The 23920-nt window shown below is 45.0% G+C and overlaps 1 protein-coding gene across 3 annotated transcripts in view; it reads left to right on the forward strand.

Moving 5' to 3' along the window:
- Positions 1–23920, forward strand: part of SYNJ1 (synaptojanin 1) — a 706257-nt gene that overhangs the window by 341287 nt on the left and 341050 nt on the right. For all 3 annotated transcript variants that reach the window (XM_078658404.1, XM_078658402.1, XM_078658403.1), the window contains 2 exons: positions 14081–14165; positions 22563–22703. In XM_078658404.1, the coding sequence (XP_078514530.1) occupies positions 14081–14165; positions 22563–22703 (226 nt within the window). The remainder of the gene's footprint in view (positions 1–14080; positions 14166–22562; positions 22704–23920) is intronic.

Consider the following 23920-nt stretch of genomic DNA (forward strand, 5'->3'; position numbering starts at 1 on the left):
TTTCTACACCATGCTGGCCCTGAGACTAGGCCTTCTGTTTTGTCTCTTTGGCTGCTAGACAAGCCTTCTGCGGGTTTTTCCACAGTTCTTTTCGGTTGTCCTCTGCTGCGGAAGTTGTTGCCCAAGAGGTTCCCATGGCTTGGGACGTAACATGCCCTATGTGGGGTGGTGGTAGCTGTTATATAGCTCTGTCATGTGCTGGGGAACTGTGGTCGCCTTTGGGCCTCTTCTCTCCGTGGCGTTACGGTATGTTGCAGATGCAATCCTCTTGCTGATGGCTTGGAATGGCTTGAGGTGCGCCCCGGGGAGTCCTTCTCCGGGGTCGCTGCACTATTCGCCTGGTCTGGCCCGCTGTCTGCGGCCTGGCGTCATGGCTCTGTCTGGTTCCACTTCTTTTTGGATCGTGTGTGCGGACTCCTCCCTGGAGTGTGTGCGGACCCTTTTTCACCTTCCTGCTCTGTCTTCGGCTGGCTGTATCGTTTCGTGGTGTTCTCGGCGTCTGGCTGTGCTTGCCGGTGCCGACCTTCTGTCTTTCTGCACCATTGTTCCGTTTTGGCGCTTTAGTGGCACAGTCATCCTTGCCTTGTCCGCTTCTTCCAGTGGGCCCTGCATTCAGTTCTATCTCTCCTCCCTGGGGGATGAGATGGTTCTTGTGTTTCTTGTCCCTCTTTCGGGTGCAGTCTGTCCCTGCGGAGCGTTGGATGGGTTTTCCTAGGTGACCTCAGGCTCCCTTGTCTGCTTCTGCCTGCTCATTGCTGGCGGTGCCGTTCTGTCTGGTCTATTGCCTTCTGGCTGTGCTGGGCTCGGCTGCCCTCTTCACTGGGTGTTTCCCCGGTGGGGGGGCTTGCCTTCGCTCTTCCTCTTCTCCTTGGAGTCTCTAGGTTGCTCTTCTCCCTCGGTGCTCCTCTTCATTGTTGTGGCCTTGAGTGGCGGTTCTGGTACCTTGTATGGGCGTGGGGTGCTTTGGCCACCTTTCGCCTTGCCCTTGTTTCCTCTGCTGAGTGAGGACGGGCTACCTCTTTTCTTGTCTTTCTGCATCCCCTCTGGGGTCGGTTGTCTTCTAAGTGTGGGAGTTCCCCTTGCCTGGTGGGACAGGGCTCTTCACCCTGTCAGTTTGAACCGTCCCCTGTGGGACTCTGTTATGTCCAGGCGGGTAGGGTCCTCTTGCAGACCCTCCTCCCCTCTGGATATGGCTAGCGTATCTATTCTACGTTAAGGAATCTGCGGCTAGTAGTCTCTATCAGATGTATGAGTTACTTACCTTCGGTAACGATGTATCTGGTAGAGACGAGTCTAGCCGCAGATTCCTTTACTGCCCGCCCTTTCTTCCTGTTCTGCGAGGACCTTTGGCTTGGTCAACTGCACTCGCCTCCCTGTGGGTGGTTGTGTCTTCTATGAGTACATTCTTTCCCTCTTTCTGGCGGGATGTTCGTCCTGTCTATGTGTTCCTTTTCCTCCCCTTTTGGCACAAAGGAGGATAGGTTTATAGGTACTTCTGTGCCCTTTTGCTCTGGTTGCTCCAGGTTGGGACCTACCTTCCACCCCACCCCTCCTCCCCTCCTTTCCCCCCTTTATTACTGGGGTTCTGGGCCCTCTGCTATCCTCTAGGTTGGGGTCTTTTGGCTGTGCCTCTGACCTTTGTTCCTTATGGGGATTGTCACACCCTGTGATGTGGCTGTCTTAGAGTTTTGTTGTTCCCAGTTTGTCCTGGACTGGTTCCCCTTCATTATTTTTGGTTGGGGTTGTAGTCATGCTACATGTTATCATGTCACTTTTACAAATGTTCTTGTCTCCAGGGGGGGCTACCTCTGTACTGGCAAGGTTGCTGCTCAGAGCTGGGCTCCGTTCTTTATTCTATTCCCTGCCTTTGGGTACTGCAGTGCCTGGCACTGCTGTTTATGGTGTTGTTCCTCACCATTCCTTCTTCCAATTTTTCTGCCCTGTCGCACACTGTTCCTATACTCTCACAGTTTTGTCTGATGGCTCCGCGTTCTGACGCGGAAAAGTTCTCCAAAGAAAACTGACAAAGGCGCACTGGAGTGGGACTTATGTGACCTCGCTGAAGTCATGTACGCGGACAATGCCTAGGCGGAGTCGCGTGATGCCTTCCCCCCCGGCGCGCAGGGATGATATGGCAAAAAAAATCCAGATCCAATCTCACGCCTGGGGATAATTCTACGCTAAGGAATCTGCGGCTAGAATCGTCTCTACCAGATACATCATTACCGGAGGTAAGCAACTCGTACATTTATGTCAGGTGCAGAGATTATTCCATCCAATAACACTTAAATCTAAGAGTAGGTATGATAATATTGTAAAGTCTTTATACAACTTGTCTTGTAACGAGGCGTGTGGGAGTTGTGCATGTAACGAGGCGTGTGGGAGTTGTGCATACATGTCTATCTTCTAGAAAGCAGCAGTACTTTTCCCTTCAGCATATCTATAATTGATGTCCTTAACTGGTGTTCTTTTATAGCTGGAAATATTAAAAAGAAACGGGAATTACTGCAGAGGCCCATTATGGTGGCTGTGCTGTCCTCCGTGTGCTCTGGTACCTATCCTCTCCTCAGTTCCCCATCTAGGAGTAGCTGAAAGCCATAACTGTTGTGTCCACTTGTCCATAGGAGGTGGATGTCTTGTAAGATCATGGGTAGTAAACAGACGTCTCACAAAATTTTGAGCTAGATTTCTTATTAATTTGCCACTTTCTGTAAGAAGATGAATAGCATATTCCTGACATACTTTGGCTTTTTTCGCCTCCTGCAGTTCTCGGCTGCTGTCTCAGTCAGTCCGTACTGCTGAGCTGAATTGAGAAACAATCAGATGGTAAATCCTCCCTTCATCATCTGCCTGTACCTATAATGATTCAGGTTACCCATTGCTCACATCAACATGACTCAGTTTTCCCCAGTGAAAATCCCCATTTCCCTTGTGATTGTATGTACATCATGTAATAATATCCAATTTGCATTGAAGAACTCTGAAGCCAAGCTTTTATTCCACTCTCAACTCCCCGCATTAACATCTAATCCAACCCTGCCCACTGCAAGGGGGTTCTAGCATCTCATGCCAACACTGTTCCAGATTGCCCTGCTGAGGAGCCGAGTTGCTGTGTTTTGCATTTTCCTCTCATGTCAACACTGTCCCAAATTGTCCTGTGGAGGAGCCGAGTCGCTTGGTTTTGCAATGTAGAATATGTTCCTTCAATGCTTCAGGTCAGTTGAAAGGGGTTCACCCAAAGAATACTGTGTATTTTAAGAAAAAGGTCAGTTTAACAACTGTGCTGTCAAAACCCAGACCTTAAATGAAGATTTGATTTGATTTCAGATTTGTAAAGCGCGTAGCTACCCTGGGGCGTCCCAGCGCTGATCTTCAACCTTTAGCATTCAGAGGGGGGAAGTTGTAGGGAGGGAATTATGGGACGAGCCAAGTTTTTAGTAGCCTACGGAAGGCTAGTAGGTTGTGTTCTCTTCTGATGGAGTGGCAGGGAATTCCACAGTTTTGGCGCATTGTATGAGAACAGTCGCCCCCCTGAGCGGGCCTTTCTTATTCTGGGAACACTGGCCAAAGAGAGGGAGTCTGATCTGAGCTGTCTGTTGGATTGATGTGGTTTGACGAGGGATCTCAGAATAGGCGGGCCTCTGCCTTGAAGTATTTTATGTGAAATGCAGAGGGTCTTGAAAGTGATCCTTTCCTTTATCGGGAGCCAGTGTAGTGATCTGAGGGCCGGTTAGGCAGAGCATCTGGATTTAGTTCCGGTCAGGAGTCTGGCAGCGGCGTTTTGGGCACATTGCAGTCTGTTGATGACCGATGCCGGAGCGCCTAGATAAAGGGCATTTCCATAGTCCAGTCTAGAGTTAACTAGCCCCTGTATGAGCAGCTTCCTGGACTGAAAGGGGATCAAGTGGAGGATTTTTCGAGCCGTCTGAATAAGACCAAAGCATGTGCCGGCGGTTTTTCTGGCCTGAGCCTTGAAGTTAAGGTCTTGGTCCATCCAGATACCTAGGCTCTTGACTTCGGTCTTGGGGTTAGGGGGTGAACCCATGCAGGGTGGCCAGGAGAGGGATGGGGGGAGTTTGCGTGGATCTCCCAGCAGAAGGATCTCGCATTTCTCTCCGTTAAGTTTCAGACGAGAATCACACATCCATTGAAAAATATTCTGGAGGCAGACTACAGGTTGTCCAGACAATTAGTCGACTGGTTTATAGAGACTACCAGCTGGGTATCGTCGGCGTACATAACAGTTTTTATGCCGAATGGAGTTACGATGTCTTCCAGGGGAGACATGTAAACGTTAAAAAGTCTGGGGCTCAGGGAGGAGTCCTGGGGGACCCCACACTGGAGAGGGAGGGCTCTGGAATTGACTGCGCTAGATTAATTGCTATAAAATGTTGATCCCTATGCAATGAGTGTTTTTAATGGACTCCTATATGTTTTGTTTACAAAACAATTCTTTGGAAAAAAAAGATCATTTTGTTAGTAATCTTTCCTTTATAGTTTTTTTACCCGAAAGCACACATCCTTATTGTCAGCAGGATATATGCTACTTATTGACATGTGCCTTCATTCCAGTTCCTAACTGTTCTAATGTTGCTTGTTAGTTAACCAGTGGCTACAGCACCTTCCCTGAGGTTACCAGAAAATCATCAGAGCTCCTGTTTGAGCTTCGGCCCATGCCAGGTGGCTGTAACATCCATGCTGTGCTGCCGCAGCATCAGCACAATAGAAGCCTGTGCAAAACACACATTTAGTGTTGCTTTCCTGCAATTTGAGACAGGGCATAATGCAAGTAATTGTATTGATCATAAGCATCAGTATCTGCCAATAACCAGTTCCTTCCTACGACTAGGTGGAGCAGTGGAAACAAAGAAGGTGGGCATATTCGCTGTAGTAACAGTGGAATAAAATGTATCGCTGAAGACCCAATTACCATAATTCTGGAAAAAACTGCTCATTCGCAAGCAGACGCGTTGGAGCACAAGGTCTCAGATCTTAGCCATCCACAGTATAAGTGATAAAAGTATTCAGCTTTCTGCTCCTTTATATTGATTTTTAAAATGTACCCTTCTGTAGCTAGTCCAGTACAAGCAGAGTTAAAAATTTGCATTTTGTTCTGTTCAGTGAATTGAAGCCTCGAAGGCATGGCAACTACTATATCCATCATAGATTTGCCTTTAAAATCCTGGGCCGCGGACCTTGCCAAGTTTTTTACTGACAAGATAAAGCTCATCCAGGATTCTTTCCATTTGGTGGTGCCTGCGGGTGTAACTTGTATAAGGGAGGACCTCCACCTGGCTGCTACATCTGGCCCGTCATTGGCAGTCTTCCCTCCTCTTTCAGCCGCTGAGTCGTTAGGACTTATGGGCGCGCTCAAGTCCGGTTCGCCTATGGACCCCTGTCCGGCAAAGTTTCTGTCTAAGATGGCGGAAGTTTTAAATCCCCTGGTCAATCCCCTTCTTAATTTATCACTGAGTCAGGGCTTGGTCCCATTAGCCTGGAAACAGGCTATGGTGATCCCCCTGTTGAAAAAGCCTGGTCTCGATTCGGAGGCATTGGTCAACTATAGACCAATCTCTCTTCTGCCTGCCCTGATGAAAATTTTGGAGAAGCACATCCAAATGGTGCTCTCCAATTTTTTGGAAGTGCATGAGCTTTTGCATGCCTCCCAATCAGGCTTTCGCCCCAATCTCAGTACTGAGACAGCACTCCTGGAAGTGTCGGAAGACATCAAAGGAGTTCTGGACTCCGGAGGCAGGGCCATGCTGGTCATGTTGGACCTGTCGGCGGCGTTTGACACCGTCCCCCATAATGGCCTTCTCTCGAGACTCTCCGAGATAGGTCTCAGGGGGACGGTGCTCAGCTGGTTCTCATCATTTCTAGCCGACCGCCGACAAACGGTCTGGACCCCGCCGGACTCTGCTGTGATGCCGCCACTGGGTGTGGGGGTCCCTCAGGGCTCTATTTTGAGCCCGACCCTCTTTAACATCTTCATGACCCCTTTGGCGGCACTGGCGGAGTCTTTCGGAGCCCGGATCGTGTCCTATGCAGACGACACTCAGCTCCTCTTCTCCTGTGAGAGGGGAGGAGATTTTAATGGGGAGAGCATCCGGGATTGCCTTGGGGCTGTCTTCAGATGGTTTCATTTGAGTGGCCTCAAGTGCAATCCCGAGAAGTCCGAGGTGCTCTTCTTTGGGTGTGCGTCGGATCCTGACTGGCACGACTGGTGGCCGACCGACATGTTTCCACCTTCCTCCTCATCCCTAGTTGCTAAGAATCTGGGGGTGAAGATGGACAAGGGCTTGTCGATGAGAGCCCAGATTCTGGGAGTGACGGGCACCTGTTTCGGTCTCCTGAAGGTACTAAGAAAGTTCCTACCCCTGTTGTCGGAAGAACACCGGAAACTGACTGTGCAGGCTCTGATCGGGTCCAGGTAGGACTACGCCAACGTCCTCTACCTGGGCCTGCCGGAGTATCTGCTACAGCGTCTCCAGGTGACGCAGAACGCTGCGGCAAGAGCCATTTATGGCTTAAATAGGCGAACAAGGGTGGCGGGCCTCTTGAAGGCCCTACACTGGCTGCCTATCCGCAAGCGTATTATTTTTAAGACCTTGACTTTGGCCTATAAGGCCCTGCACTCTGGAGGCGCAAAGTACCTCCAAAGGAGACTGTCCTTTTACCATCCGGCCCGGTCGCTCAGATCGGAGTCACAGTTTTTGGCTGTGGTGCCGCGCGTCCAAAGAGCCCGCATCGGGGGTCGCTCCTTTGGGTTGCGTGCCCCCCAGCTGTGGAACGCCTTGCCGCTGACACTTCGGGTCGCTTCGAGCCTGTTGGCTTTTAGAAAAGGTCTTAAGACTTGGTTGTTTACTTTATAGGCCTTTCTTTTCTCCTTTTATTTTATCTCCTCTCTGTTTTTATCGTTGTGTTGTGTTACTCTCCAGTAGGTCTCGCTGTGAAAGCGCCGGGATACTCTTTTTGAGTCGCCGCGCGCTATACAAAAGAAACATAACATAACATAACATAACAGATTGGCTGACCTTTGATGGACAAGGTGAAATTGAAAGGAGGGTTGTTTTGCAGAGACGAAGGTGGATACTACCTGATGGTTCAGTTTTATCATATTTGGCTATTGACCCAACTGGCTGCTCGAGAAAATTTAGGTCCAGCTCTGAACACAATTTTTCAACACATCGAACTCCATAAACGACCTCCAGATGGTAGCAATTATCACGCCATTGCTCTTGTCAGTTTGTAAATTAATCCTGCGAGCCCTCAAGTACACTGAGCTCAAACGTAGGCATGGGTGAGTAAAGGAGAAAGGTGTATGAAGGAAAATATGCATTCTCTTCTTAACACCACTTTACCACTACAGAGTTATCTAGGGGAGAGCTATGTCCAACTGTAAAACTTTTTATTATGATTATAGCGCTGCATGGAATCATCTACACATTAACCATACCAAAGAGCACATCAGCCACATTTTTCACTAGCCAAGGATTGACTTGAATTTCTTTGAAAAGAGTTTTGGAAGTTTAGCTAGAGGGTTTAGCTGTTCTCATAAATGCCATAGCCCCCAGCTTCCTTAGCAAGTGTTTACTATGAATGGCTATTTCTGTGATCATGAATAGAATGTATCTCAGTGTAGTACCATAATTCCCTTGAATCTGGTACTCGTCTCACTGGTAGTGCTGCGGGATTCAAACTACATGCATATCTAAACCTGCAGCATTGCTAGAGAGATTGACTTGGAATGGTGTAGGCAGTAACAAGGTGGCGTGCTTAAAAAGTTTCAACCCCCAAAAACTATTGGGCATATCATACACACAGTCCAATGACATTAGGCACTTGGCAAGTGAGAGTCAGAAAGAACTGGTTTTCCAGGGAAGCATAAAGAATAGTTCACAGAAGGCTCCCACAGTCTTTTTAGATAATACATCGACTTTCTAAGGCACTACAGAAGCCTTACCTCTGATAGACCACAAAATACCTTGAAATTTGGGTTGAGAAGCCATGAGGCCACTGGGGAAAGTAGATGTTGCCTATCAATTTGCTGGTGTGTGTCCAACATGAAACTCTAGGGAAGCAAAAATGCCACCAAAATATTCTCAGGTATACAAAAAGTGATGGACAGAATGCTTGAATTAATCTCAGCCACTGGTTATTACTCTGGGCCGCATCCCAATCCATCATTATTTTGCACCCATCCATATGCAAATCAGTCTGTTTGTTGTTGTAATGAAACACGTTGGCTGGATTTTTTTCAAATTGTTGGATTGAAATAAATAAACAAATTTGGAATCAACAAACTGGATATATCTTGGATTATTTGCTGGCGCACCTATCCACGTTTGTGTTATATGACAACCAGTCTTGACCCTGCTCCATTGAGAGTTCCATTTCGAACTGCCAAGTTAGATCCTCCCTGAGCCGGAGCACAAGCAATCCAGGACTGGTTTCACCCCTGTTATGGGCTTATCAGCAAGGTATAGCTTGGCTCCAGTGACAGTGTGCAGGGGACCCACATTTTGGTATCCGTCCCACTTAGGGTCTTAACATGCTTTAACTTGCCTGGGCATAGCACGAGAAGACTTAAAACTGGTGGAGGATAGTCACTCCCGCGGTTACCTCCAGGCCCACCATCCCCAAACACCCCTGCGGCACTCACCTCCTGGAAACCCGTGAAATGTTGTAAGCCTATCTCCACATAAAATGAATGATGGCCTGACAAGGGTTGTCCTTGTAACATTTCTGATGTCATGTGAGTATGCTCTTTTGGTACTTTTATAGATAACATGACAATAAAAAGATTTCTTTTAAAAGACTGATTTGCATATATCTTGGTCCAAAGTTAGGTGCTACAGTGGGCAAAAACAGTGGTTTGGGATGCGGCCCGATCGATTGTCAATGGCTGAGATTAAGTCAAGCATCCCATCAATTGTCTTGTTTTTGCACCAAAAGAATGCCAGTGACTCCTAGCTCTTGGTTTGCATTTGTGTGAAAAATACTGCTACACTTATGCAATTAACAGCACTGTAACAAACATAGATTCATCTAGTTTTTAGTGCTAGATGGATATCAAGAACATCTTGCTAACCACTTAATGATCCAACCATCTTTGAGTTGCATATCCTATGCAAAGCCTCTAAGTGCAGAGATTTGCAAGATGCGATTCCCAATACCCATCAGTATCCTGGGATAGGACTATACCGCGTCCCTGTCTGGAATTGTACACACCGTAAAGATAAGATTCTCTGTAAACACCAGTATGTAGATCACAAAAACCTTTCTTAAAAAAAGTATCTATTTTTCTAAAGCAAAGAGTATACCTCACAAAAGTGAACTTTACACTAACAGTCACTTAAACTCTTTCAGATTTTGACACAAAATACCACGAGCAGTCGGGGATTGAGTGGAAACGGCTTACCCACTTTCTCCAGCTGAATTGAAGTGCCAGTCAATCGACGCCTCTACCACGCTTCTGGAGGAAAGCCTGTTTGGCATCCAGCGGCTCGATGGGCTACGTGGTGGCGTGAGGGAGCCGTCTCTCAGCCGAAGCCCGGGACACGTAACGCCGCTGTAGTTCCGAGCCGGGGTGGGGGAAAAGCTCAGTGGAGCGTATTGACGATTGACCCCTGGTGGCCACAAAATAGTGAGAACGCTCTCGGACCCGAAAAGCGATAATGTTATGGTGTCTACTTGAATCCCACAATTGTTGAAAAATACTAATGCATGAGTGAAGTAAAGGCTTCTGGCACTGGAATTATTAAATAAAATACAATAAAAATAGCCGTGGCAATAGACTTTGTCCTTTTCTATCTCGGCGTGGATGACACTGTGCTAATCCAATGCTTAAAGACTTTGATAGAAAAACAGACATTGAGGTGAGCAGATCTAGAGTGTCGCTGGTGTTGAGTACTCTATACAGGAGCTGCTTTCCACCTAAACTTCAGAACTACCCAGAGTTCTCTGCTTCTTTTTTGCATAATTTAATCGTCACTCTATGCCTGAAAGGGTTTTTTCTTTACTTATACTGGGTGCTCCCTTGTGTCTGGACAAAGCTATACCTCTCTGAAGAGCTCTAATTAGAGCGAAACACTGCCAGGGATTGCTTTTACTCATTTCAGGTTGGCTTGGTTGGTATTTTACCAATTCAGAGCTGTAATACTGTGCCTGTAGTGGTAAATGACTTTTGCAATTTTACAGCTCGGCAAGGACGGCACTGTGCTGGCCCTATGCTTAAAGACTTTGCTGAAGAAATGGCAGAAGACTATGCCCTTTTCTTTCTCGGCATGGATGGCACTGTGCTAATCCAATGCTTAAAGAATTTGATAGAAAAACAGACATTTGAGGTGAGCAGATCTAGAGTGTCGCTGGTGTTAAAAGTGCTCTATACAAGAGCTGCTTTCACCTAAACTTGAGAACTACCCAGAGTTCTCTGCTTCTTTTTTGCATAATTTGTTCGTCACTTTATGCCTGAAAGGGTATTTTTTTATATATATGTAGATGTATGTATATATGTAGATGTATGTGTATATGTATGTATATATGTGTATGTGTATATGTATGTATATATGTGTATGTATATGTGTATGTGTATATGTGTATGTGTATATGTATGTGCATATGCATATGTATGTATATGTCTGTATACATATGTATATATGTATATGTATGTATATATGTATGTATATATGTGTATGTATATATGTATTCTTGCTCCGTTTGCACCATACAACGAGTCACTCTGTAGGCAGGTGCTGTAACGCGATGGTGCTACGCGTAAATATTACTGCTCCTCGATCCTCCCAATTCCATGTGAAGAAAGACAGCACTTGCGGGGGAATTCAATTCAAGCGGCGTTTATTCAGCAATAGACAGACGCGTTTCGGAGATAACTCCTTCCTCGGTGTCAACTTGGTGAGCGTTACGCGGCGCCATTTAAACCAATCAGTGTATGTTTCACAAAAACAAAAGAGGGAACAAACACGATGTTTCTTATTGCACGCCATCTTGTAAATGTTTCATAGTGTGTACAGTACATATTTCTCTGTCTATAACCTTCGTAGTGCCAGTTCTTTCAATTTATCGTGCTTAGTCACACATCAGAGATAATATTGACGGCATTCACAACAGTGCTCTTATTTTGCCGTGGATCGGCAATTGCAACCTAAATCAGGTTGCTAGAACCATTGATGTCCCGTGTATATCAAAACATGATTGGTGCAAACATTATTCTTTTTAGTTCATAACAAAATACATATAGCTGACATTCAGTTAAAGGAAGTGGACCAAACCTTTGAATGGCATCCGCCATCTTGGAAATGCAAACCCATCAGTTATTTGTTTGCTATCCAAGTTCAATACTTTAACCCCTTCCGGGCTGATGACGAGCTCAGCTCGTCATGAGCGTAACCTGCCGTGCGCTCATGACGAGCTGAGCTTGTCATGTAACGCGGTATTTTCAAAATTACCGCGTACAGCGGGAAAAGCCGCCGCAGCGATGCGGCTAAGCAATTAACTGCAATTTTATGAAAAACATAGCAATGTGACAAGGGTTATCCCTTTACCTCCAATTACCATCCTGCTGAATGGTAAATGAGTTCCCTCTGGGGTCTAGCTAGCCGAAGATCGGCTTAATACAGTTTCTAGCTTGGTTGGTCCCCACTATACATCCGAACATCCTCACAAAACATCCACCATTTAGTACAATCAAAAATAATCAGATAATAACTGTCATTAGCAAAACACGAAAAGAGAAGAAAAGCTAATTCCCCAGGTGCACTGCTAGTTCTTCCCCACTATTTAATCCTCCAGGTAATTTAGTCTGTAAGTCTACTATATACCTGGATTCCAGCCTTTTTAGCTTTAACATTCTATCTCCCCCTCTCGGGCTGCGTGGTACACAGTCCAGACAGAAGTATTCCAACAGATCCCTGTTACTTCTGTGTTTGATTGAAAAATGTCATGCCACCGGATAAGAAAAATCTTTTTTCACGATGGCACGCATGTGTTCTAGAATTCTTAGTTTTACATAATTGATGGTGCTCCCTATATACTTAAGTCCACATGGACACTTTAAACAATAAACTGCAAAGGTAGTTTGGCAGGTCAGAAATGTGTTTATTCTCCTCCCTCCTTTTATACCTTTCACTTCATATGAGAGGGTTCTCTTACTGAAGGCGCAAGCCTTACATTTTCCACAAGGGAAACACCCTCTCATTTCTTGTAATGTGCCCTGTCTGACCGGTATTGGGTCCAAATGACTATGTACCAAGTCGGCCCTAAGGGATCGTGCCTTCCTGAAAGTGATCGATGGAGCTACTTGAACGTCCGCGCCAATTATGGTGTCAGTTTTAATTACGTGCCAGTGTTTTTTCATAATTTTACTAAGGCTGTCCGCATCTTGTGAAAAAGTGGTTATCAGCGAAACCTATCATCCATTGCCTTTTTCCGCTTGTTTAGGTTTAATAAGTTCATCTCTGGCTATGGACTCTACTCTTTTCAGAGTGCTTTCCAAAAGCCTCATACTATAGCCCCTTGCTGCAAATCTATTGATGCTGTCTGCGGCTGCTAGTTCAAAATCACTTTTGTTGGTGCGTGCAGTTGCGGTTTAATCTCAAAAACTCCCCATAGAAGATACTATTTTTGAGGTTCTCTGGATGGCTCCTAGAGGCATATAGAGTACTATTACCGGCAGTTGGTTTCCTAAAAAGTGCAGTACTTTATATGTATGTGTGTGTATATATATATGTGTGTATATATAATACTGTAAACGGCACCTCCTGTTCGAGAAACCCAAAAGGGCACAGCGGGGATTCAGCAGGAGGATCGCTTTAATGCTGGAAAATTGCGGCATAATGCATTTCAACGATTAAGTCTTCTTCAGATGCCTTCAGAAACAAAAATGAGGTAACACCATTACTTTTAACCTACTTGGCTCCTCCCATGTCATTGGAGTACAGCTGGCCCCGGTTTGAGAACTCATAGTCTCTATTCTGTAGTCTGATGTCCGAGACTACCACTCCCAGAAGCCCTCAGGATAGTAGCTGTCTTCTGTGGGGCTGCGAAAATGTTTATGCTGTTAGTTCCCTGTTCGAGGTAAGTAGTGTTTCCTCAAAAGTTATTAGCGATGACAGGTCGATCCTCCTTGCGTCCCCTGATGCTCTGCCTGCAATGCTGCCACCAGCCGGGTCACGCAACGACAGCACAGTGTCCGTGTTCCCCCGTCAGATCCGGGTTGTTTCATAACAAAAACCGCATGCTGGGATGGTTTATTGAGGCAGTCCGAGGCGAAAAAAACAACTTCATTGGACAAAACAAACTCGCCAGCTGTACCTCGGACTCTTCAGAGCGGGTCCTTTTGCACGCGTCTGGCTTGCGTGCTAAAAATAATACTGGAAACGGCACCTCCTGTACGAGAAACCAAAAAGGACACAGCGGGGATTCAGCAGGAGGATAGCTTTAATGCTGGAAAATTGCGGCATAATGCATTTGTGTGTGTATGTGTATATATATATATATATATATATATGTGTATATAATATTTAAATGAATGAATATACACCAAGCTATGATTATCATCTTGCAGACATAACCAGAAAGACCGCAGATTGCTGCAGAGCACTTTACAATCCAAAAATACGTGTTATTTTCACAATCACTCATTTCTTATGCTATTTTAGTGTGCAATACATGATTGTAGCTTCCTTTTCGTCTAAAAGTACATTTGTAAAGTTGTCCTTTCCATTTTAGAAGGTATGCGAAAATGGCACTGTTTGTATTTAAACAAATGATAATATGTTGCGGTGTTCACATTCTTATTTAGTCTTACATTATGCACTGAGAAATTATATGATTTAATCAGAAACACACTATGTTGTGGCAAGCGCCGAGGCCGAGATTCAAAATGAAGTCCTCCGGTTCGAAAGTCTGCAGAAGTATTTCTCTTTGTGCACATTAATATTTAGTTCTATTGTTTCTATCTGTCACTTGTTTTAGGTCTGGTTTTCTTTAGGCCTATACGTTTCTATGTTCATGTATTTTGGTGCACAAAGTAATCATGTGTTAAACTATTTACTTACAGATAGAAGGTACAAACCTATTGATATTTTTGCAATTGGATTTGAAGAAATGGTGGAATTAAACGCAGGCAACATTGTGAATGCAAGGCAAGTAGTACACATGTATATTTCTACACTATCAAACTTTTTTAATTTAATTAATTGAACTGTTTTTATTACAACCTGTTCATCACAAACACGTTTGAGGGCTAGACAGATGTATCTGGTGGAAGGTTTAGGAGTTTAGTGCGGCCTGACTTGCCCTCCCTTTGGGTGAGGGTCAGTGTGAGGAACTTGACTATCCACTCACCTTACTGATCAATGGAATAATCTTGCTATGATCCTGCAATAGTTCGCCATTTCCTCTTGCTCAGTTCTTTGTCAGCGTTATAGCCACTTGCTTCCTGGAAAGAAATGGAGGTGCAGAAACAGTCTGTGACACTTTTGGTGCTAGTTGTCTCTTACTAACGTAAATAATCCTTTGGCTTCCCTATTAAAAACTGTATACATCTTTTTTATGTCTGTTTAGTACGCATTTTTGTTGTTTCGGTTGTCGTTCATAGAGGAGACACAGGAGAGCAGGATTTTCAGTCTGTGCATTCAGTGCAACAGCCCAGGTGCAGGGTAAAAGGCTTTGCTTTATGTTGCTTAGAAAACTTGATGTATCAATCTACCATGCGTGCGACCGAGTTACCTTTAAAGAGTATAGTAGAGGAAAAAACAAGATTATTTAGTGACCTTTTCTCTGCGGCTGGTAAAGTATTCAAGCAGCTGTTCAAGATTGAGGCAAATTGAATAATCGGATGGCAATGCAATCCTCTTTCGTTTCTTTGCAGGTACTGTACCACAATTTCACTGAATGCCAAGTGTCTAGCATGCTTCCTAGGACAGTTGGCTCAAGCTGAGGTGAAAGCTTTCACAACTGTATTTAATTACACTTTAAAAACAGCTGTTGTGCCAGCAGAGTGGAAACGGACAATTGTAAGCCTCTCTTTCTAAAAAGAAATGTTAGATCCTAAGGATTTTACCAGCTTTTCTCCCAACTCCATTTTGCCTTACACAGCCAAATTACTGGGACAGTATTTGATGTTACTGCTATATGAATTTGTGAAGGAGAACAACCTACAGGACTATCAAGAAAAAGGATTCAGACTTGGAAGAAGTACTCAGCGTGCAACCTCTGTCTGTCCCCGGAACACGACGAAAAAGACTGCGACGCGTGCCGAACGTTCCGATTGAAAAAGACTCATTGTGACCGTCGGACTCAACGTCACGAGATACAACAGCAAAGCGGCTTTGCACCGGGCATCTTCGGCGAAGAGTCTGACTCCGAACATCATGCACAAGGAGCCGAAGAAGAAGAACATTTCTCGGATGTATGACGGTACAACGCGTGGTATTACCACGCGTACCATTACAACGCAGGTAAAACGCAAGTCGTTACAATGACTTGCTTTGGGTGCGCTGGATAGTGAATAGTTTAATTTACCATTCCAACTCCAGTCCCCGTGGATAGAAGGGAAGGTGCTGGATAGTTAATTAAACTATTCCCTATCCTAGAGCGCCCTCCAGCGAAAGTCGTGGTAACGACTTTCCTTGTAAAACCTGCGTGGTAATGGTACCGTGTTGTAAAACTTTCATGGTAAAGGATGTTCCCCACATTTCTCCATGTCCGAGAGCGACTGAGACATCGAAGAAGAGGATCACGTTACTCTGGGGCAGCGTACCGTGAGTACAGACAACTCCTTCCCCCCCCCACAACCTAAGACAAAGGCTCCGGTCCCTCCTCTGCCTTCGGGCCAAGGTTAACACCGACAAAAAGTTTCCGACGCCCTGCCTTCAGGCCCTAGGCCGAAATATAAAGAAAAGCCTTCCAGTTCGTGCTCAAACCGATCCCATCTCGGTGCCACCGCAACACCTTTGGCACAAAACACAAGTCCAAGCCAACACCACCGGCGCCAAAAGGCTTGGAGCCGAAACATTCGGTGCCGAAATAGGCAACCAAGGATAAAGACACTACATCGAAAGAGCCTCGGTCCGATCACTCCATTTCGGATCCGAAACAGAAAAAGTTGGTGATTCACCCTGATACAGCAAAAATAACAATTGATGGACAGAATGCAGAACAATGTCATACATTCACCCCAGTACAGAGATCTGGGCCTAAATCCATTGTTGTTTTGCTCACCGTGCCATTCCAGTTTGGACCCAGCCATATGCAAATCAGTCTTGACCCTGCCCCCAATGGGAACAGTCCATCCCGAGGAAACCAGCATCCTAAGACCGGTTTCAGGCTTTCAGCCCTCATCAGCCAGGATAGCTTCACTCCAGTGGCATGGAGAGCACGGGACCCACGTCTGGGCATACCCGTCCCACTCGGAGTGACAAATGAAAAAAGAACAATTGATGGACAGAATGCAAAACAATGTCATATATTCACCTCAGTACAGAGATCTGGGCCTAAAGCCATCGTTTTTTGCTCACCATGCCATTCCAGTTTGGACCCAGCCATGCTCTCCATGCCACTGGAGTCAAGCTATCCTGGCTGATGCAAAAGCATATGACTCTACACCTCTATATGCCAAGAATAGATGCATACTGGGTAAGTAGCATTTTCCTTTTTTGTCATATAAAAGGGTGATGTAACATTTGTAATTACACGACTAGCCTGCAAGCAACTTATTCAATCATCTTGCATAATTGCATCACTGTTTCAACTTTTTTCAGCATTGCATCATTTGATTATTTGAAATATTCGGATTTATTTTGTTCATTATGAAGCTGTGCATGTTGTCTCTAAACTTAGGTGATCTAGCTAGTCCCAATTTGTTCCACAAGCTCAGACAGGGCTTGTTACAGCCGTGCATGCTAAGTTTGTTTCTAATGTTGAAACTGTTGTATAATTTGGTACCATATGTGTAATTGAGTGCATTTCAACCACTGGACCTGCCAGCAGCCTTGAACATCCTGTTGGAGAGCCTCAGTAACATCAGCTGCCAGGTCCGAGTTCTTGACTTTAACTTCTGTCTTACATAGGGATTCATATGGCTTCATATTTTCCCTGTCTCTAGGCAGGCACTTGCGAGCCTTCTGATTGCTATTGGAAGTTGTTTGTATATGTATGTGGATGATCCAAAGCTGATGGTCGATCTAATTAAAGAGGGAAAATTGGCATTGGAAAACTGTTAATCCTTCCAACTTAATCCAGGTTTTATGATGGTTAGAAGGTTGGTGTCAAAACTTTTCCTTTTCAAAACCAAGGTATTGCTGTCACGCCTGGATACTGCACGTGGGCATCACTTACATAGACCACCAGCATGAGCAATCTGCCTCAACCAGCTTAATCAGTCCATAATCTGGACCTGCATTTAGATTTCAGGAGCTCAGGCTTCCTCCATTTTCCCTATTTGGTCTTTCTCTTGACAGGACTATGGAGATTTTTTCCCAATTCCATATTAATGTGGTAAATGCCATTATTCAGTTGTGAATCTGCATTTATTTACAAATACCAGAAAAGCAGTGAACGTCTGCAGTAGATTCAGAATGCCACGTTGTGGCTGCTTTCCATTTCTGAATAACTGGGATCATGTCTCCAATACTCTCCAGTTGTAAAACTCGCTTCATGTGTGGAACAAGGGGCAGTTATAGGCACCAAAGGCAGTGTATAATGTACTCAGTCAAAGTAAGATGGTGTTCCTAGGTGCTAGATTTATTTACAACTGTAAGAATGAGTGACAGTTTTTCTATTTGTGGCTGTGAATCCATGGAACACTCTACCCCCTTCGCCATCACATGGAACCTTTGCTACCTAAATGTAGGCAACTACTCGAAATTTGGCTATTTTCCCCACTATACTCAGTGAAGTATTATGATAGGTTTTGTTGGGTGGTTGTCAACCACTAGTAAGAATGTCGCTGTGGGGGTCTAGGGCATGTCCAATTGAGACTGATCAGCTTGGCTGTTCCAGTAAAGAGGGCTTCTTGGAGCTTTTGTGTCCCTGTAGCTTAACAGGAGGTCAGCCAAGTGACCCTTGGAGTCCATTCATAGTCCTAGGTACAAGTGGGAGCATGTCCAGCCCTTGTGGTTCTCCTCACAGGTTCAGCAGCAGTTGCAGTCCTTCTTCTGTCTTACACAGGTCTAGCAGTGTTCTGAAGAGGGTGCCCAGGAGTGTGACATGTATGCCTGGTCCTGGTCTATCGAGTGGGGGTGACTCCTGGCCCCTTCCTAGCCAAAAGGGAAAAAGTTCCAAGGGGTAAGCCTACCGACATTTGCAGACGTTAGTGTGTGCCCTGCTGCAGACAGTCACACAGTAACCTTCTCTACTTAAATACAACACAGTAGAATTTTTCATCCAGTGGGCAGACCTTTTGTGCCCAACCTAGGTGTGGCCAGGGAAATGAGCAACCCCTTCTCTGTGGTTACTCAAAATCTGATCTAGGGGCAGCTCCTCTCCCTCAGGGATTGGTACATAACTGGCTAAAGGGACAAAAGAGAGGGCACACCCAGGTATTAGCTACATCTGGCTGTGACCAGGTAGGCCTCTTTGAAGGTAATTACGTTCTGGGGCACTGCTGAGAGGGTCATCCTCTCAGAGAACCAAGGCCTTTGTCTCAGCTCTGGGAGAAACCTCACCAAGGAGCTATTCAGCTCCTGGGTAACAGTTGGATCTCATGTAAATGGGCTTCTAGGGTTGTAGAGCAGGTTAAAGGTGCCTTTTTAAAGTGCCTTTTGTAAAATATTTTGCACAATACAGACTATGCCAATGAATTGGACTCCTGATTAACATTTTTTTTAAAGTTAAAGAATTAACTTTTTAGCTGGTCCCTAGGCGGAGATAGTATTTTAAAATATGAATAGTAACTCCCAATGCTTTCTATGGAACAGCTGCCCTGCTGTAGTAGAAATAGGTTTTGGGGCCTTGTCACAGTAAAGATATGTTTTGCATTAAACTTTTACCTTCACTACATTTAAATGCCACGCACCGTCCATTATTGGGCATTAAGGCCTACTTAGGGGTGACATATTAATATTTAAAACGAGGGTTTAGGCCTGTCAAAGGTGGTTATTTTGGCAGGTCGAATTTGCAGTTTAAACCTGCGCAACCAGGTTACTAGTGGCAGACATGCAGTCATGCTGTGCACTGACACTCTAGTGGTGGCACAATCTATGCTGCCATCTGCTGGTGACAAGTAACGGCCCTGGGTACACTTTATAAGGTAAGTTAAGTATGCAAATTAGGGGTATAGCCACTTAGTACCTGTTCTAAGGGTCCGAGCACATGCACAGGGGCCTGGTTAGCCAAGTCCAGTGCCCAGAGTCAAAAATCCAGTGGCATCAGCCCAAAAAGCAATGGGCTTGAGCTAGCAAAAAGAGGCATTTCCCTCTATTTTAGCATTCTTTAAAGCTATGCATATTCTTTAAAGTAATGGATCTTAGCCGTTTAGTAATTTGAAGCAGGTTTACTCATTTTGAGCAGGGTTAAGGCAGCTCTGAAGGACACCGATATACTGTTTCAGTTCCTGGGTGAAAGCTTGTTGATTTGCTCTTATTTGCATTTCTTAGGGCCAGATGTAGGTAAATTCAATGTGCGAGTCCTTAATAGCGATTTTTACTGAATCGCTATTAAGGACTCGCAAAATTGAATGTAGGTAGGAATCGCAATAACATTTGCGATTCCTTAATATTCCTTGATTGCGAATCGCAAATTGAGATTCACAATCAAGGAATACCATCCCTTTCATTCCTATTGGGCCAAGAAGCCCATAGAAATGAATAGGATTTGCGCCCGCAATTTGCGAGTAACCAAGAGGCACTCGCAAATTCTGAGCGCAATTTCAAGGGTGCAGGGGTTCCAAAAGGACACCCTGTTGCACCCCTAAAATGTGCATGTGTGCACATGTGGCGCACATACATGAATGTGTGCCACATGGCACTTTTAAAAAAGCAAAAAAAAAGTGCATTTTTTAAATGAAATCGCTAATTACCACCAACTTAAAGCCCTGGAATAAAGGGCCGGACTCGACTACGTGGTCCTCAACTGGTTCTCCTCAATCTTGCATAACCGCTCCCAAAGAATCATAATCAGAAGCTTTGAATCCGACCTCCACCCAGTCAAGAGGGGAGTACCCCAAGGTTCAGTGCTCTCCCCCAACTCTTCAACATATACATGGAACCCCGCACCACCCTACTCAGAAAAGCTAACATGCCCTTTCACCTCTACGCTGATGATACACAACTCTTCTTGGAAATCTCCTCTTCCAAAGACATCCATAGACTCAATGAAACACTAAAGGATGTCCAACGTTGGCTGTCAAGCAACCATTTAAAGCTTAACCCGGACAAAACCGAACTACTCCTCATCTCGAACAAAGAAGAGAACCCACAAATGACCCAATGGTTAAAAGATGTGTGCATATGAGTGGTACAATACATTGAGGATATAGTGCTGTGCAGTGCGTGCAGGTTAAATGTATGTGCTGGATGTATACGTACCTGGTACAGAACATGAAGGGTACATTGCTTTGCAGTGTGTAGGTTGTGTAGATGCACTGGGCGTTTGTGTACCTGTGGATGGTGCAATACATGGAAGGCCCTGGGTTTCGTTTCGGGAGACCCAGGCCTGCATGGTAAAACATGGAGAAGAGGTAGAGAAATCCCCCAGACAGATTTGTGTATGGCTGCATTCCTATAAGCTGTGAGGGACACACTCTGAAGAGGGGAGTGCCATGCTTCTCCGGTACGCTTCATTGGGTTCTCTTTGATTCAGTGAGAGGTCACAAAGAAGGGTCATGGTCACATCTTAGGAAGGAGAGGGGCTTGCTAAGAGAACCCTAAAGAGTATTGCTTTAACTTGGGCTAACATTTTGATATACATATCACTATGTCTGCCATCAAGTTGTGAACGCTAGTCAGTCCCATAGCCTGTGTTGTAAGGCGGACAGTTTGGAATATCTTCTGTGTTGATGCACTGCTTTCAAGGTGAAAAAGAAGGCAGAGGAGTTGGCACTTCAAAATTAGCTGGCCCCCCAACATAAACTTCAAAGATTCAGATCCTAAATCACTTTTGGTGTCTGGAAACGAATGATAAGAAAGGGATTTTGAGACCCCAAACATTTTCATCTGCCCGACAGGCTGTGTTAGGAGGAAAAGCTCTGCAAGACTTCTGCCTTTTACCAGGACTGGGGGCCAAGGTATGGTGGTCTCCCAGCTGGGTCAGGGGACATTATTCAAGGAATCCAAGACCAACTTCCATGGAGCCTGGAGCACCAGCTCCTCCCTGCTTCCCACGAACAGTGTGCCCTGTGAGGAAAAGGAGAGCGATGGAGGGAATCGAGGTCCAGTAGGGAGCCCTGTCGAGTGGACACCCTGCGTGAGGTGTGAGTAAACTGCTGCTGCACCGATTGGGTTGTTGCCTGTGTGCATAACAACGTCTGTGACCCTCGTAGGCCAGAAGAGGGCTGCCGTGAATTGAGCCATGTGCCTCACTGCGCCGACTGGACCGGAGCCTGTGCGTAGTGGGGGGCCTAACCTTATGTTAGGTGGGGCTATCATGAGAAGACTACTGTGCGGTGAGGGCTATAGCCCGAGTGCGGTATTGGGCTGTGATCCCATATGCCAGGAGGGGTCGCCGTTGAGGACTTCAATGTGCCAATCGAGCCTGAGCCTATGTACCTTAAGGATAGATGGACCCTGTATGCCACACAAGGTCACTGGGACCAGCAAGTTGGGTGACCTGGTCGGAGTCATCACAGAGAGGAGTGAGGCTGCCTGGGATGAAGACTTTATACCAGGAGCTTCATTTCAACACCCTCACAACCTCCTTTCCTCCCCTCCCCACACCCCCATCGTGGGAGGAACCAGAGACTAACATTGCAGAAAGGAGCCCCGAGAATGCTGGTTGCTGTGGAGGCTAGACCTCTTCTGAGGACTGTCCGCTAGCTGAGTGCATCCACCTTGACCGAGTGCAGCAGACTCACCTAAATCAGCCACCACCTAACGAAACACTAGAGCTCTATCCTCAGGGGGGCTGTGTAGTTGTTTGTAAATGTAATAGTTTTCCTTTGTATGGGTAGCCGTAGAAACAAAATATTTTTCTTTTTTCATAAACGTGAGTAATTGGCTGGACAATGATTTATTGCTGCTGCGCAAATATTAAATTGTGAGCTTGTGTTCTCTCCCCAGAACGAGTACTTGACCAAGTTGATCAGAATCCATAGTAAGTCGAGCTCCGGGACATCAAGAGTAAAAGGCCTTAAATCCTGCAGTTTGGACCAATAACCCCTGCTTTCCCCGTGGCCTCAGAAAGGGGTTTTTGTCTTAAGCCATTCCAGATTAAATTTACTCGAATGCATCACTGTAGCTTTGTGTTCTCGTGTATTTGATCATAGCAGCAGTGTGTTATACGAAATTCTTGAAGTAATAATTGAATGTAAACCTGGAAATTCAGTACAAAGTTACCATGTGCATTCAACCCCAATGTTTGACATTTTTATTACTTCTTCACAGCACCACCAACCAAAAACTTTGGGCTGCTGAGCTTCAGAAAACTATCTCAAGAGACAACAAGTATGTGCTTTTGGCATCGGAGCAGCTGGTGGGAGTCTGTCTCTTTGTGTTTATCAGACCTCAGCATGCCCCTTTCATCAGGTAAGTATGTACCAAGCAAATCCTGTAAAAATATTAACCTGCCATGTCCTTGTTTAAGCTTGTTTTCAGTGTGAGGCACCTTCATCAGTATTTACATGTTTTCTTCTCAGTTCACAATGCTCCAATACTTTATTTAAACATTAAAAGTGGTTTCCACAAAGAAACAGATTGTTTTAAACTGCATGTGATTTGAGAAATAAATATGATGCTAGAGATCTATGCAAGCAGTGCCATGCTGTCTGAGATGTGTAAACCCTGTGCACAAAGAAAGTCTGTATATGTTCAAATGAAAATGATGGAATGTAAAAACAAAAACAGATATTTGTTGTTGCACATTCACTTTACAATCATTTACAAAAGCTCTATCCGGTATATGCTTGTAATAGTTGGATATAGAAATACAAAGGTGGGCAGCAGATTTATCAACTGTCCCAAAAACCTCAAGTTGCTTAAGCGCGCCACAGTTTCATTTCATCAGTTCTTTCCTCGACCAACACCATTTCTTTCTCTATTGCTGAATTAATTCTCACTCCCTCCCGCTTACGTTTATCACACTGTCCCATTGACCCTCTCAACACTACTCCCTGCTCTCAACACTACTCCCTGTTAGTGTTCAATCCACAACTACTACTTATTCCGATTACTCATGACCTCTCACTGACAGCTCATCTTCGCCCGATCACTGACACTGTTCACCAAGCATTAACAGCGTCATTCAAATTGGGTTAATTTGGGGTACCAATGCCAACTTATTGAACACTGTCTGGATAGGCCACAGCACATGTCTGAGAGAATCTCTGCTAAATCCAAGTATGACATAGGCAGTTCTTCAGAAAATATTTTTTTAAGTTCAAGCAGTACCAAACAGCATTAATGTTAAGAACACAATGCCACAAGTTCCCAAACCAATATAGAAATATCAAGAAATATGTATAGGCTAAAAGAAACAAAAATGGCTAGAGTTGGTTTTTTTTTAATAGAAAAAGTGGAAAGGAATTACAGATTTAACACTGAATTATCTGACCCGGGTGAAACTCAAATGTAAATGCTACACAATATGGTTATAAATATTTGTTTCCTTTTTTATATCTGTATCTATTCTATATATCTATAATACCTAATGCCGGTCACCATTAGGTAATTATAGTTAGTTCTGCTTTCCCATAGCCGGAGCATTTTTCTGCTTGCTAATAACGTTGGCTCTTTTTGACGAATTG

This window comes from Lissotriton helveticus, chromosome 8, assembly GCF_964261635.1.
Source record: "Lissotriton helveticus chromosome 8, aLisHel1.1, whole genome shotgun sequence".
NCBI classification, from domain to species: Eukaryota; Metazoa; Chordata; class Amphibia; order Caudata; family Salamandridae; genus Lissotriton; species Lissotriton helveticus.